Raw genomic sequence first — 15,887 nt, forward strand, 5'->3', positions numbered from 1 at the left:
GGTTTTAATGAATGAATACAGCATTTTAACAATATAAAAATTTTTTCTTAAGTACACAAGTTAACTCTATTTAAAATCATTTCAGTATGTAATGAAAAAAAAAAAATCTTAGATTGCTTTTGTAACAAAAAACTTTGAAATGCAAGAAAAAAAAGCAATTAGTTAATTTTAAAACATATAAAAGAATACAACTTGGTTATAAAATTAAAGAATCACTTAAGTCTTAAGAAAAGAAAACCTTTATAATCTGCGGTGGCAACAAATAGTATAACGGCAAAAAACAAAGTTTTTTTTATTGAAAGTTCAGTTTTAGTAATTAAATTGAAAATGCAAAGAAGTGATAACTTTTAAGCTTTTATAGTATTAATTCAAAAACCAAAGATTTCTTCTTGAGATCGTGATTACAGTACGCTAATCACTTCAAGACAACGGAATAAAGGCAAAGAAGCTAAGGCATTAATGAAGGCTTCCTCTTTGCCTGTATGGTTGTTTATTTTACGTAGCATTGAAAGCGTAAAAGGAAATTTCAAGCTAGGTAAAATAAACAACCTAACAGACACAGAAGCAATCTTAGGAAGTTCATCCTTTGGTTAATAAGTAAGATTCAATACTTTGACGTTGAGGAAAAAAGATGCACAAATATGCGGCAGTGTATAATCACACCTCATTAATTTTACTTTTTTTTTTAAACAGATCATTGGCAGAAAATGCGTAGGGAATTAGAGTACTTAATTTTGTAAAGCAAAAAAAAAAAAAAATTATCTTCATAAAATAAATTTTCCCTGATTTTTTGTTATTTTTTCAAAATTCCCTGATATTTCCCTGATTAATAAAGTTCCCTGACTTTTCCCTGATCTCCCTGATCTGTCGCCACCCTGTAAAAGTCCCATTTTTGTCTACGAAAACCACTTTTTATGACCTCTAAAAAATCAAAGGTCCAGTTTAGAGAAAAAATAAACGTAGTTTTAAACATCTTTCATATGCAGCTTTTAGAGATATGAGTTTCAAAAAAATTTAAAATGGTCAAGCGCACCCATCCGTCGAACCTGTATGGATTTACCCTATATGAAGAAGAATAAAACTTATTGGCTATGCTCAAACGAAATCGGGGGAAATTTTTCCAAAAACTAAAGCTACTAAAAAGGTTAGGCAATTTGTGCTGTAGGCTGAACATGATATCCAAAAAACAAACTGATTAGCAATATGGGTAGGAACTGATGGAAAGCCACGCTGTGAGACCACCTCAAAGATCCTTTCTTCCAACCGAAGTATTTTCAACTGATGGGACAAGTGACAGTGATGTACAATTCCCAATGGCAATACAACTACAAGGATTGATAGCTAATAACTTTTTAAGATGCCTGCTTTTCGGGAGGAAGGGGAAATGAAGAAACTTTGATATATTCATTCTAACTTTATAAATTTAGGCGACTTGTTCTTTTTTTTTCTTTTGAAATTTTTCATTCAAAAGGTGCTTTAGATATTTGAATATTTTTGCTGTTTCAGATATTTCACTCGTAATCATCCACATGTGTCTAAATGTCGCAGACAGCTGAACCAACAAGAAAAGCAACTAGAGTAGGGCAATAGCGAAAAAAGCTGTGCGCCCGAACTGCGATAGTGATTAAGGTGACAGCTTACCACGCCTACTGCAATTAGTACACACAAGAACTGAAGAAAAGCTGCCGAGGGTTCTCAGAGTGGATGATCATGGACGATTCCATTTTCAAAGAGTTTGGTCGAAAAAGTCAAGACTTTACTTTAGCAAAGAATTCCCCCCATCCCGGTCTTATAGAGTTGAACAACTCTTGTAGAAAATACATGAATTGTTAAAAGAATGAATGTTGTTAAAATGATTTTAATGGTTATATACATAGATGTGTGAGTGAAAAAATACCTGTATGGATCCTTCGATGTCTTGTTAACTTATCCTTCCTATAGAATCCCCTACCACAAAAATCACAAGGATATGGACGTTCACCAGTATGAATCATGTTGTGCCGAGTAAGATGGTTCTTTTGAGAAAAGCTTTTCCCACACACCTCACAATGGAAAGGTTTGTCACCTGTATGGGTCCTCATGTGATCCAGGAGCTTGCAGCGATAACTGAATCCACTTCCACAGATTTCACAAGAGCAAGATTTTTCACCATGGGCAGCCTTGACGTGAATGCGGACTCGGTCCCCAGAGGCAAAATATTTGCCACAAATATCGCATGGCACCGTTTTCTCACCCTTAGTATGAGCGGACAAATGGGCCTGCAGTTCAGAAGCCTGTTTGAAGGGAACTTTGCAAGATGGGCAGGGCCATGAACGCTCTTTTTCACCTAGCTGATTTGGCTGTTGCTGGTCATCATGAGCCTGGTGTTGGTGCTGTTGGGGATGAGGTGGTGGAGGTTGCTGTTGTTGTTGCTGCTGCTGCTGTTGTTGTTGCTGCTGCTGCTGCTGTGAAGGTTGTTGCTGCTGTTGCTGTGGAGGAGGTTGAGGTTGATTTTGTTTGTCTAAATTAGGATTGGGTATTTTTAACCCAGAATCAATCCCTGGAAATGCTGGTGGTGCCGATGCAGCAGCTACTAATAAATTTCTAGCCGTCGAGAAATCATTCTGGTTAATTAGATGATTCTTTAAACTACCCACTCTGTTCACTCCTTTTTGTTTAGAATCTTCAGGATGCTGTAACGGTTGAGACTGGCTAGCAGCTGCAGCAACATGAAAATTGGCTAAATGTGAGCGAGGATCAAAACCTAAAAAAAAAATAATTTTCAAATGAAATTTTAAAAAGCGGAATGTTTTTTATTTCATCCGACTTTTTCTTGCAAATATTCTTTACATATTTTTCATTTTTTAAAATTATTCATCATTTATAGCCGAGAGATGCATATAGTAGACAATTAACCATGCACGAAGTGTAGTGAAACACTTAGGATTTGCAATATTTTGAAAAATTCAGATATTTTTCTATATTTTTATACACATTTGTATACATTTTATACCAGTAAATGAAATCTTGATTGCTTGATAATTTTTGGATTCATCATTTTCAGTTTTACACACATGTAAACCTTATAGTCTCTTTTAAAATTCTTACTATATACATCTAAAGCAAAAATGATACCAGAATGGTAAGCATTTTAAGCACACAAAATCAGCCAAAACATGTACTAACGGCATGCAATGATGTGCAAATTGCTGGAAATAAAGCAAATTGAGTTATACAGAACACAAAAGGTACATGGGATTTTTTTAAAAGAACTATCTCTGGGGATAAAACTGTTTGGAGAGTCAAAAATACTGACTTTACTGACCAAAATATATAAAATACTGATCATATACTGACTAAAATTTAAAAAATTAACATACTTTGGCATAACAAAAAAGAGTATTATACTTAGTGAAATAGATACTAGCTTTGTTTGTAATGTGTAGCAACACAATGTACAGCTAATTTGGTATAAATTTTGACTGAAAGCTAAGTTTAATTCATATATTTATTATATAGTTAAAAAAACTTTTCTGAAACTAGGAAAAAAAATTAAAAGATCTTGCAACTGTTTAAAATATTATTAAGTGATCAAGAGCAGTTTTTCATTCACATTTTTTTCCTTGAAAACTCAGTGGAAAACGAACTTTAAGAAAAAGGAAATACAAAGTGGAAAAAACACGTCAATTATACACTTAACCTTATTAATTTTTAGTTAAAAGCATCTTTTAGTAAAACTCAGAGCATATTTAGAAGACTGTTTTAATTAATAATAAGCAAATATTTTTGCATATACAAAAATTACATCCTGACTGACACCCGGCCCCAAAAATATAGACACAAGCATAAAATACAATTCCCAGTAAAAATACGAATGGAAGGATTTATTCATCCATCACATATAAGTATAATGATAAACGGTACGTGAAACACAAGTTATTGTAATTTATTTTAAAAACACAAGGTGGTGAATTTATTAAGAAAACTAGAAAGTTGGGTGTCCTATAGTTGCACTTTTTAATTTATAAATTATATTTAAGATTAAGAAACACAGTTACAAATGTAAGTATGAAATTGTGTTTCCATTACCTCTTGTTACTTCAGACAGATGGTTTTCCATCATAAGTACCAAGTTATTCCAGTGTCACAAAATATTGGCAAACAGTTTCATATAATTTTGGGGCCCAATGTTGCCACACGTTTACATTGGATTTAAGTTTGGATTAACCGATGGCCGTTCCATGACATTGATATTATTCATGTTGAACTACAGATCTGTTGAGTTGGATGCATCAGTAGGCACTTTGTCTTCCTGAAATATAGTTTGCTCCGCCCAGCAAATCCTGTATTGGAATAAGATAGTCCTCTAATACTCACTAATAGTCAAGAAAGCTCATTTTCTAGTTACAAAAAGCCAAAAACGTTCATTAATTAAATCCAATACCACAACAAACCTTACGTTTTAACTGAGTGAAGAAAATGACGTCTTAGGGTGACAAATGGCTGTCAAAGTTATTTAGTGCTGAGAAAAAGTGGAACTTGGAAAGACCAGATGAATAAAAATTTTACTGGCATGTTTTAAGAAGCGAAAGAAAAAGTCTTTTTTTGTAGACAGGCAAGATGGGGGATAAGCAATGGCTTCAGATGCTTTTGGATTCAATAGACAAGCATTTTTGGGAATTTCTAGCAAGTAAATAAACTGCCATGACTATAAGCAAATAATAAAGAAGAACCATTTTATTCTGATAAAGGAGTTGCTGGGAGTACCACTCTGTGTATTTCAGAAAGACAAACACCTACTCATGTGCCTAAAACACAGGGTTTAGCAAAAATGCTAAAATATTGAAAATTGATGATGAATATGTTGACATATCTTTTTTTTTTTTGATACCTCAATGTGTTTCTATTTCAATTAATAACATTAATAACTAAATTCAAAATTCAGCCATAATATCTTTAAAGAAATAAATACACAGCAGCTATTTTCCTTTTTCAATTTGACATAAAAATTTTAAATTATACTTATCATTGAGAGGACACAAGCTTGATTTTCAAATGGTACAAGTTCCCTAATAATGTTCGTCCTAATAATGCACTTATTGGGGGGATATAGTGCTCAGTTGTAGGTAATACTAAATATTATTGTACTTACTAGTAATTTAAATATCTTGGGTAAGATTTGTAATAAGATTTAGTTGAAATCACCATACATATTATTTCCTCTCTCGTGCATGGTTTTCTACACTATTATTAGGCATTCAAGCAAAAAAGTGAAAATTCCTTGTATGATTTTTGTAATTGAATTACATTTTGCAAAACATGTGACCGTAGCAAAAACCCTGCTAACACAACGAATATGTAGTATCAATGTCAAGGACTGCCTACTGTTTCGTCCAGACAAAAATCCAATTGAAAATGTCTGGGAACATCTAGCAAGAAAATTATATGAAAATGGAAGTCAATGTTTTTCGACTAAGGACTTTAAAGGAGTGATAAATGAAGTATGGAACCAGTATGAACTCCCCACATCGGTAATGCAAAACTTGTTACTTTCAATGGAAAACCATGTGTTTGAAGTAATTAAGGGTAACAGAATCACAAGTTCATATTAACAATTGTAACTGTGTTTCTCAACCTTAAATATCATTTATAAATTAAAAAGCATGGGTAGCTCTTATGGAAGGGGAAGGCAGGCACCCCCCCCCCACTTCAAAAAGTAAACGATCCTTGCCTCCCCCCCCCTCCCCTTCATTTTTTTAGAGCAAAAAATTAGCAATCGATTGAAAAATGACTTTGTCCCCTGAGTGCACTGATTTTTTTTTTTACAGAAATAAAGATGAAAAAGTACAAATAAATGGGATAGCTAGGTATTCCATAAAACTAGATCATTCTAATCCAATAAAATAATAGCAAAGATTTTTAAGTAAAACAGACTACCAGATTGGCAAAATTTAGCTGCTACAATAGCAATTTATTGCTTTTTTTGGCATTTTTTAAAGTTTATCTGAAAATTAAAAAAAAAATGACAGTGAATATTGTCTTAAAATTAATTATTCAGTAAATTTGCAAAAAAAAAAAAAAAACTGACTTTACTGACTAAATTTTGTGAATACTGACTAAGACTGAGCAATTTTTATAATACTGACTTTTACTGACCAGTTTTATGCCTTGAGACTTCACATTTTCTAAATCCAAAATGTATTTGGCAAGAAGCAATATTATCCAGCAATGAGTATTATTTGCAGTTTTCTCCTTTTCTATTAAAATTTCATATTAAATTTTAAAAATTTATGGCCAGATGGATTGGATTTCCTAGCACAAGATTGTTTACAACTTATTGACTGAACTCATCTGTTTTAAGGTAATTAGAACAAAAAATTAATTGGTAGAAGGGGGGGGGGAATGTACCAAAAAAAGGGGAAAGGCACTATAACATTTAATCATACAGAATAAATTTTAAGAAATTTTAGTTATTTAATATATAAAGTTATACTGGGCAAAAAATATATATATATTTCTTTTTTTTTAATCAGCAAGTTACACAATAATATGAACTAAAAATTCATCTTATCAGAGATTCAAAATATGTAATACAGTCAATTCGTGAGAACTCGAAGTCTGATAACTCGAATATTACTATAACTCGAAGATCTTATCAAGTCCCAACCCCTAAGGGTTAATTCTATGCTAATTATTCTCAATATCTTCCTTTAACTCGAAGTTTTTTCAAAGATGACTCAAAATTCATTTCGATAGAATGAAAAAAAGGAAAGAAAGAAAGAAAGAAGTGACTTTGGGAAAAAAAATAAACCACCTTCACTTTCAATTCCTGCACAATAGACCTCTAAAGCAAGAAAAGCACCTGTTGAGTCTATGGTGCGATGAAGAAGTTAGCTTGTTTTCTTTTGTTGTACTGTACTGTTTACACTTTGACATGTTGCTGGACTATGAATTTGCTTTTAATCTGTCAAGTTGTCAAGTCAACTGTATGTACCTTTATTCAAAGTCTGACCTAGTTAAGATGTGTTCCCCTTCGTTCTTTAGTTTGATCATTTGCTGAGAGACAGAGTTAGTTTTCTTTATTATTAAAATTATCTATAAGCAAGTACTCTGTCAATCACATTAAAAGAAAAAAAGAGAAACATCTAAAGCGGTAGAACCCATGAATCCGAATTTGAAACGAAGGAAAATGTGCACCGTTCCTGAAGTAGAATCAGCTCTATTCAAGTGGTTCCAGCAGTATCGAAATCAAAACCATGTTTTTGATTTTTTTCTTTGTATATTTTTGATTAAATTTTGCATATTGCGCTTAAAAATGTTTAAGTTCTGTAATTTTGTCTATTACATGCATATATTAAAATATTTGTTGGTTTTTTAATATTAAAATGTTGAAAACCAAAACGAGCGGTAAGTTGAACTTCCGATAAGTTGAAGTTTTTCGTTGATCTCTTTAGATTTGAGTTATCGCGAATTGACTGTATATATATCATAATGCAATGCATAAATTAAATGCATTCTAATTAAATGTGAAGTAAAGTAGAAAACTATTTTCCAACTAAGCTGTGATTGAAAAAAGTTGTCATGCTAATAACCTATTTGTGTAAATTTTATGATCCAACCTACATATAATTAAGATTTATCTACAAGACCATCATTGAATTCATCAGAAATTTGACTCATCTCAACCTTATTCAGGGTGGCGACAGGAATGGCGAAAAAAAGTTCCCTGACTTTTCCCTGATTAAGTTCACTGAATTTCCCTGATTTACGTTACCATGGATAATGGTTTTCTTCCTTTACCCTACCTGAACACCATTGCATATTAAATAAAATGAAGTGTTTAAAACGTTTTAAGCTGTTAAATAAAAATAAATTTTGAAAATAAGCTTTTTTTTTAGTAAAAATTGTATATTAAAATATCTAAGGAGAAATATTATAGGAAATCTAAAACAAATACTTTACTTCCAGAAACCAGTAAACATAAGAATTCTAAGAAATTATTAAAACCACTCTTAAAGACATATCTAATCATGATAAAACTAAAAAAGTTTATTTGGAAATAATTTTGAACTGAATTTTCAAGCAGCATAATTGTTGCTGCGAGAATAACAAGTAACTGTAAAAGTATAGAAATAATGCAGTTTTACTTACATAAATAATGGACATAATTATGTAAAACAAATTGGTACCTTTAAACAATTAATCATATTGAGCTATTCTCTAATCAAGAACTTAGGTTTTAATGAAGGAATACAGCATTTTAACTATTAAAAAATAGTAAAAATATTTGCTTGTGTACACAACTCATTTTCAAATGATTTCATTATTAGTCGGAAAAAATCTTTTGTAACAAACATTGAAATGTAAAAAAAACAGTAATTAATTTAATAATTTATAGTATATAACTTTGTTTTAAAATTAAAGAATTTTAAAGTCTGAAAAAGAAAAAAAACCCTTTATATAATCTAAAGCGTCAGCGAAAGATAAAATGGCAAAAAACAAAAGTTGATTTTCATTTAACATTCAATTTTAATAATTTAATCAAAAATGCCAAGTAAAATACCTTTCAGCTCTTAGCAGAATCAATTAAAAACAAAAAAAAAAAAAAAAAGATTTTTTCTTGAAATTGTAATTACAGTACGCAAGCTACTTCAAGACAATGAGTAGAGGCTTTAATGGCGGCTTCCTCTTTGCATGTAGGGTTGTTTATTTTACGTAGCATTAAAGGCCTGGCAGAAAAATTCAAACTACGTAAAATAAACAACTTTACAGACACAGACGCTTAGGAAGTTTATCCTGTGGTTAATAACTTAAGATTCAATACTTTGACCTTAAGGGGAAAAAAATGCATAAACATATGTAAGTGTATAATCGCACCTCAATAATTTTACTTTTTTTAAACAAATAATTGGTGGAAAATGCATAGGAGATAAAGGTATTTGATTTCGCAAAGCAAAAAAAAAAAATTTTTTTCTTCATTTTATCAATTTTCCCTGAATGTTTATTATTTTTTTCGAAATTCCCTGATATTTCCCTGATTTTTCCCTGATTAATAAAGTTCCCTGACTTTTCCCTGATCTCCCTGATCTGTCGCCACCCTGTTATTATCATACTTAATTTCTCCCTTTTTCATGCATCTTCTCATACCTTATTTTTACTTCAAGTCCAAAAGTTTTTTTTTTGAAGTTTTCAACTTGGCTTTAAATGTTACTTCTTTACATGCAGCATGCTTTTTCATGAAAATTCAGGAAAGTTCCATCATCAGTTATGATGAAAAAAGTTCTAAAATTATTCTGACAATAAACTTTTCAAATGATTATTTAAAAATGAAACAATCAAAAAAAAAAAAAAAAAATTCTGGAAACATGGTGCCCTCTTAATATATTTATTAAGATTATGTATGCTTTAAAGAAGTATTCAACACAGGTCCCACAAAAAAGTGGCTATAACATTAAACATATGTACATAAAAGATAATTGTATTACACAGTTCTTTAACATTTTATCCTAACTAGTTTAATAGGTATATTACATGTAGAAAATTGTATAAAGTAATTTCATCATTTGAATAATTAATAATAACCTATGTACAGAATACTAATCAATAAATATGATACATACAAAACTTAGTTTCAAAAGAAATATTATATTCAGCAAAAATTTAAGTACCTCTATAATCCCAAGGGGTAGAACTGTTGCAGATCGTCAAAACATCTGTAAGAAATATACTTTTGCTTCAAACTACAGAACAAAAGGTAAAAACGTACTTGCTTAACATCTTAATTTGTGGTGATTTCCCTTTCTCCAGTAGTGAAAAATATTGCCAGGAGCAAGAAATTTGGAATTTCAAATTTTTACTAGCATGTTTTGAACATTGAAATTTATTTTATCTAAAATTACACGCACAATTGGGAGCATACTTAAAATGGTTGATATATATATATATATATTTCAAAAATAAAACAAATACCTTATTATTTACTTCATTGTCACTCCCAAAAAATTTTTTTAAATAAGCTAATACTTCTAAAGTATATCATTATAAGTCAAATGACTGCCTGGTAAATATTCATTGGTATGGACTCAAATCTCAAAAGGTACAAGGGAAAAAGTGTCCTTATGGGTAGTCACATTAAACGATAAGTTGCAACAACAGCAAGTTAAAACTGAAATAGCTCTGCCGACATTTTCTCAAAAATTAATAAAAAAAATTTCTCACTTCAAATTTAATAAACATTGCTTTGCTTAATCATTTCACAATTATTTGACATTTATCAAATGAATTTATTATATTTCACCAGGGTTCGCCGATATATATCTGATATTTATTTTGAAAATATGATGTTTGGATATTTTCGATATTTATTTTTCAACCACGGTATTTTCAATATAAAAAGTATATTAATCACAATAATATTCTTTATTTATTATTAAAACTAACTAAGAAGTGATTTACTATATTTTTATGATGTATTAATACATCAATAAAATAACAAAGTAATACAATATTACTTTTTTACTTGTATTGTATATTCATAAAATTAGTAGTAACGTGACAATTTGAATACATTTTAAAAGTGCCCAATTAAATATTAAACATTGATCAGAAAAGAAGTAAATGTCTTATGACTGTGCACCGACAAATGCATATTATATTTATTTATGATGAATCATATAACTGTAAAAGTAGCTAACAGAAGAAAAATTAGTAAAAGTGCTAATGTGAAATTAACATCATTAAAATTGATTGATGACGTACTGCAATATTAGATATAAATAGTGAAAGAAACCTTAACTTTAAGTCTCCATACTGCTATTATAATATAAGAAAATAAGGAGTGATTTGAAGATGCATTTACTATTTTGAAGACTTTAGTTTGTGCTAATTGAAAATACTGGATATATATCAAAATATCTGACATATATCAAAATATCAGATATTTTCGAGCCCTGTAATTTATTGACGTTTAGAAGCAGCAATACAGTAATTGACATTTAGAACCAGTAACAGCCACAGCAGTAATGCAGAGAGATTTACTGGTTACAAGTGTCTATAGTGAGCCCCTCTTAATGCAACCAACAAATGGCCTAAAAATACATTGTGGGGACTTCAGTCTATAGAAATTATGGAGCGTAGCTCAAGATATCGTAACTGTGGTTGAATATTATTTATGATAGCTCTTCCGATTTGCGGAGTCATTTTTTAATAATGAATTCTGCCAAAAAACACAACCGAGTGATTAAAAGCTTGCATTATCACCAAGATGCTGACATGTTCGGATAGCTAGCTGTGGTCATGGTTCATTTAGCTCTTTATTCTTTTAAAACAACAAAAAATTAGTAACAAACGCACTTGGAGAATTATTTGACAGTCTTAACGTCAAAAGATCAATTTGGTTGAAATTTGAAACATTACAGCACATGACCTAAGACTGTAAAAACAGGGCCGGCACTGTTCGCTGTATCACTAGGTGTATTTTGCTTAGAAGTTACAGTTAGCATGACAGAATATTGAGGGAATAGCGGTTGGTCTTTTTTGTGTGTATAAAATAAGAATGAATTACTTTTTCATTGCAGTTCTAAAATGCCTAAAACATTTGGAAATATTTCATTTCTCGATAAAAATTTGAATTTAAAAACAGATGGGTAGTTGCAAATGCAAAATCTTCATTGAACTATCAAAAAAATTAGGTATGCTTTACCAATTGCGTACTTGAGCAACACTTAACTGACAACATATTTTAAAGGCTTTTGATTTGCTTTAAATATACACAGGAATAGGGGCTTTTTTCAAATAGGATGTAGGGAAAACAGTCAGTCACAGCCACATCATGCAAAATGTGAAACAAATGCAAAGCAAGATGTTAAACAAGTAAGCATGCATAAAAATATACACACAAGCACAATAAAAACAGCAGCAAAATTTATACACAAAAAGTTTGAAATTTTTTCATATTTTAAAACCATTGTTGTTTTTACACCTAAGGAAGAGCTGATATTCAAAGTACTGAACTTCTGATTATTCATGCAGTTTGAAAAATCACTAATATTATCCTATTTTTGTATTTCCCCTACAATTAAAAACTCTTTTCAATTAAACTGCACATCAGTATGGGAAAAACTCGATTGCAAGACATATTAACAAAAAAAAACATACACACCGGACATTCGATATAACCACCATCTCCATCCCAGAGAAAAAGATCTTTATAAGGAGTGGTCGTTATAAGAGGTATAATTTAGAAAACATACATTTATTATGCATGTTTTGTTGCTCTAATAAAATTGGCATTTTTCCAAAGCTTCCAGTTAAATGATCAAATTATTTTATCATAAGATTTTTTTAAAAAAATATGGGTGCAAAATATGAAGACGAAATATTAAAGATTTTAAAGTATTAAATACAGGAAAAAATTTATTATATAAAAATAACATCATTAAAGAACAAATATTTCTCGACAAATGAAAATTCCATCAGATAAAAAAACTAACACTTGGGAAGTTAAACAAAATATCTTTTGACTATGATGTTATGAAAATAACAGTTAACCATAGGAAACATCGAAGATTTTCAGAGTAATACTAGGATATGCCGAATTGTTGACAAGCAATTTGTAATAGATTTTTAATTTTCCTTAGAAAAATTTCAAACCCACAACACTCCATAAATCGATAAAAAAATTTAATTAGAATGGTGTCAATTATTTTTAAAGCGATAAACTTCAACTTACCTTTTTGCTCATCTTTCCACAGTTGAAAACCATTAACTGAAAGTAGGAAATTATTTATGTTAAAATCACTCATTTCTGTAATAATATAGTCCTTTATCATTTATATTGCTAAAATTATTGAGGAAAGTGCAGAATAAGAACATTAATCTGCATTATACTCATGCATCGGAAAGTGAGAAAATAAACAATGAGCCTCAACAACCTGCAGACAACAAAGGCTGTCAAAATAACGGTAAATGCCTATTAGGTTTCTAAAAATCCATCATAAATTGCCAAGTCAGCTTTTAAAGTACATAAGTATGATGTCTGCTTTCTTTTGTCATTCAAGATCATAGGAAATACTAAAAATATAGGTGTTAATAAGAATTGCAAACGACGCGTCAAGTTCAGAAGGGTCCCGCTATGTTAGCAACTCACAGCAGGAGATCGCGATTCCCAAACAAAGGCATTTGAGTGCTTATGTCCTAGATTTCATTTAAAGCATTTGGAGGCATTTTTTAGATCATGGAAAGATATTATATATAACAATATTTTTAAAGTACAAAAGTAACAATTAAAATTCACCTGGAAATGCTGTAGGAAAAACAAAAGTTGGAGTGCAAACAACTTGCTCTGGCGTAGAAGCCATTTTTTTGCACTCCTGAATTGCCATTCGCGAAATCCAAATATATCATGACATTCCAGTTTTATCGTTCTCTCAAGCATGAAAGATTAATATTTACTCCTTTGTGGAAAAATGTACTAATATTTCTATTTTCATAAATGCGATAATGAAACCTTAAAAATTTTTCAAAGGAAATGATAAACAAAGTTTGAATTATGAACGATAAAAGTCAACAACGTTTCTGAACATGAACGTCCCATCCCGAATCCCAAAATAATCCAAAGACAATGGAAAATATTTCCGCAGACATTGAACAAACCGATGCGTATACCTAGAGTCCCTTAGAGTCCCTATATGAAAACGTAGTTTTCAGAGTTGCGACAACGCGGTATCATTTTCCTATTGGTCGAAGTCCGCCTGAGGCAAGGTTTCTTCTTCTCCCGTAGGATTAACATGGAGCGTATGACAGTGCTGTGGAAAAACCCAGAATCTGAAAAATTAAAGGTGAGTCCAGGATTTTAATGCTCATATTACTGTTCTACAATGTTCAAATTATACGTGTGTAGCTTTACTTGAGTGAGTCCATTCCTATTTCTTTAACTATCACGTAATTATATCAAGAACATGTGTTCCGGTGTGCTAAAATTCCATCCTGACACTTTATTTGGGTCTTTTATAGTTATTTTTTCTGTTAAATTGATGATTCCAATCACAACGTTATTGAAAAACAACACTTTAAGACAAGGCAAAAGTTTAAATTGTGTAAATTAAATTTTTTTAGCGATAGATCTCTGTATTCGGTTTGGCGCGATCAATTTCGTGCTTGGCGACGAGTGAAAGTAAACAAAACATACACTTGTGATGTGAAGAGATCTTAACTTGTGGTTTGTATTATAAATGCTTTATGCTGCGGAAATTTTTATTTTAAATGAATGTGACTTGATATTAAAACCCATTTTAACTTATGTTTTAATGTTAAGGTTTTTATTTTTCCTGATCATTTCTTAGACAAAAATTGACTAATGTATCGTTTTTCATGTTCCTTCAAGTAATCTTCACTTTATGCAACGTAAGTATTTAGTGTCAAATTTTTGTTTTTTGAAAGGAGATGCAGAGGAAATAAAATGCTTATAAATTATAGGACTTTCAGTGCTTGCTGGCAGTATCTTTTAATAACATTTTGATTTATGGAAACGTTTTGTTATGATATTCTGCTAAATGTTGATTAGTTAAAATTTGTTTAAAAAAAACGTCAGTTCGATTATGAAATTAATGTGACCACATGAATTTGCCAAAGCGTTTGAGGTGGCTATGAAGTAAACACTTGCTTGACACACAGTACAGTTTTTATCGATTTTTTAGGTTGAGCGAGCCAATTTAAAATGTATTATTTTATTAAAAATTTAAAGAATTGTAGGTAGTTTTGGTTATTTTGGTAATTTACTCTTTTTTATTCAACAAGCATGCCAGTCGCTGTGTGTGTTCCATCATAAACAGAAAACTGAGGTGTTCTAAGTTCGGTTCAAGTAGTGTGTTGGTACATTTTATTATGCTCTAATTAGGGTTTACTAATTTTTAGGTTGCCTTGTTATTTCCTTTACCTGCTATTTCTTTATCACCTGAAGAATCAAGTGCATGCTATCACCCCACTTCAGGTTCGTAAAAATTTCTATTTTTACTGAGAAAATGATTTTTAAATAATTATGCCATGATTGATATATAGTTAAGTTTTAACAACTTTTGAATTACCTTTGAGGTAAGGACTGTTATCATGGGTTTTTGAGATTGTAAAAGTCCTCCCAGCCACAAAGCTCTTGTTTTTCAGAAATTAGGTACATTTAAAGTTTTGCGGGTTGAAATATCAATACTGTTATAATATAATGCTGAATCAATGGTTTTTTAAGTGAAACTTTTTATGCAAGGGCTTTGAAGTTATATCCAACCTTTTTGTGTGATGAAAAGTGGTGGGGATAAGCAATGTCGGTTAGAAAGAAAATAGTGGCTTGCTTGCCTTCAGATATTGGAGGAAAGTGAGACCTTGCGCTCTTCTCGCTTTCTTTCTCATTTTGTATGGTTGCATGTACTACGTTTAGGCAGCGCGGAGATCAATATGTACATTTGTAATTACTTACTTTAGTTATCGTAAACAGATCATTTCTCTTCTTAAGAAGGAAGAAGATGATCATTATAAGTGGACACATGTATATAATTTTATGTAAGAAAATGAATAAGAAATACAATCTATTCAAAAGTGTTTGATGAACAATTAACATGTTTCGCGTCTATCGTGTGTCATTATGATACAACCTGTTTCTTGGAATCAAACTTTAAAAGAATTCTACTCTTCTAGATCAGCAGAAAAATATAGTACATGAAGCTCTCACCCCACATCAATTTCGTAAAAATTTCGATATTTGGTGGAAAAATGATTTTTAAATAATCCTGTCTCGATTAATGTGGAGTTAAATTTTAACTAGTGCGGCATTTTAAAATAAAGGCTGTCATAATGGATTTTTGAGATTATCCGTAAAGATCAGAAAATATCCGATATTTTGATATATATTGGATATTTTG

General features: G+C 30.8%; 1 protein-coding gene across 1 annotated transcript in view; it reads right to left on the reverse strand.

Annotated features, from left to right (window-relative positions):
• The window catches only part of LOC129233446 (zinc finger protein 467-like), a 29,936-nt gene extending 16,599 nt beyond the window's left edge, over nt 1-13,337 (reverse strand). Inside the window, exons 1-4 of the mRNA XM_054867472.1 lie at nt 13,274-13,337; nt 12,706-12,745; nt 9,648-9,706; nt 1,898-2,743 (exon numbers count right to left, since the gene is read on the reverse strand). Of these exons, the coding sequence (XP_054723447.1) occupies nt 1,898-2,743; nt 9,648-9,706; nt 12,706-12,745; nt 13,274-13,337 (1,009 nt within the window). The remainder of the gene's footprint in view (nt 1-1,897; nt 2,744-9,647; nt 9,707-12,705; nt 12,746-13,273) is intronic.
• Nucleotides 13,338-15,887: the final 2,550 nt, after the last annotated feature.

This window comes from Uloborus diversus, unplaced genomic scaffold, assembly GCF_026930045.1.
Source record: "Uloborus diversus isolate 005 unplaced genomic scaffold, Udiv.v.3.1 scaffold_421, whole genome shotgun sequence".
NCBI lineage: Eukaryota > Metazoa > Arthropoda > Arachnida > Araneae > Uloboridae > Uloborus > Uloborus diversus.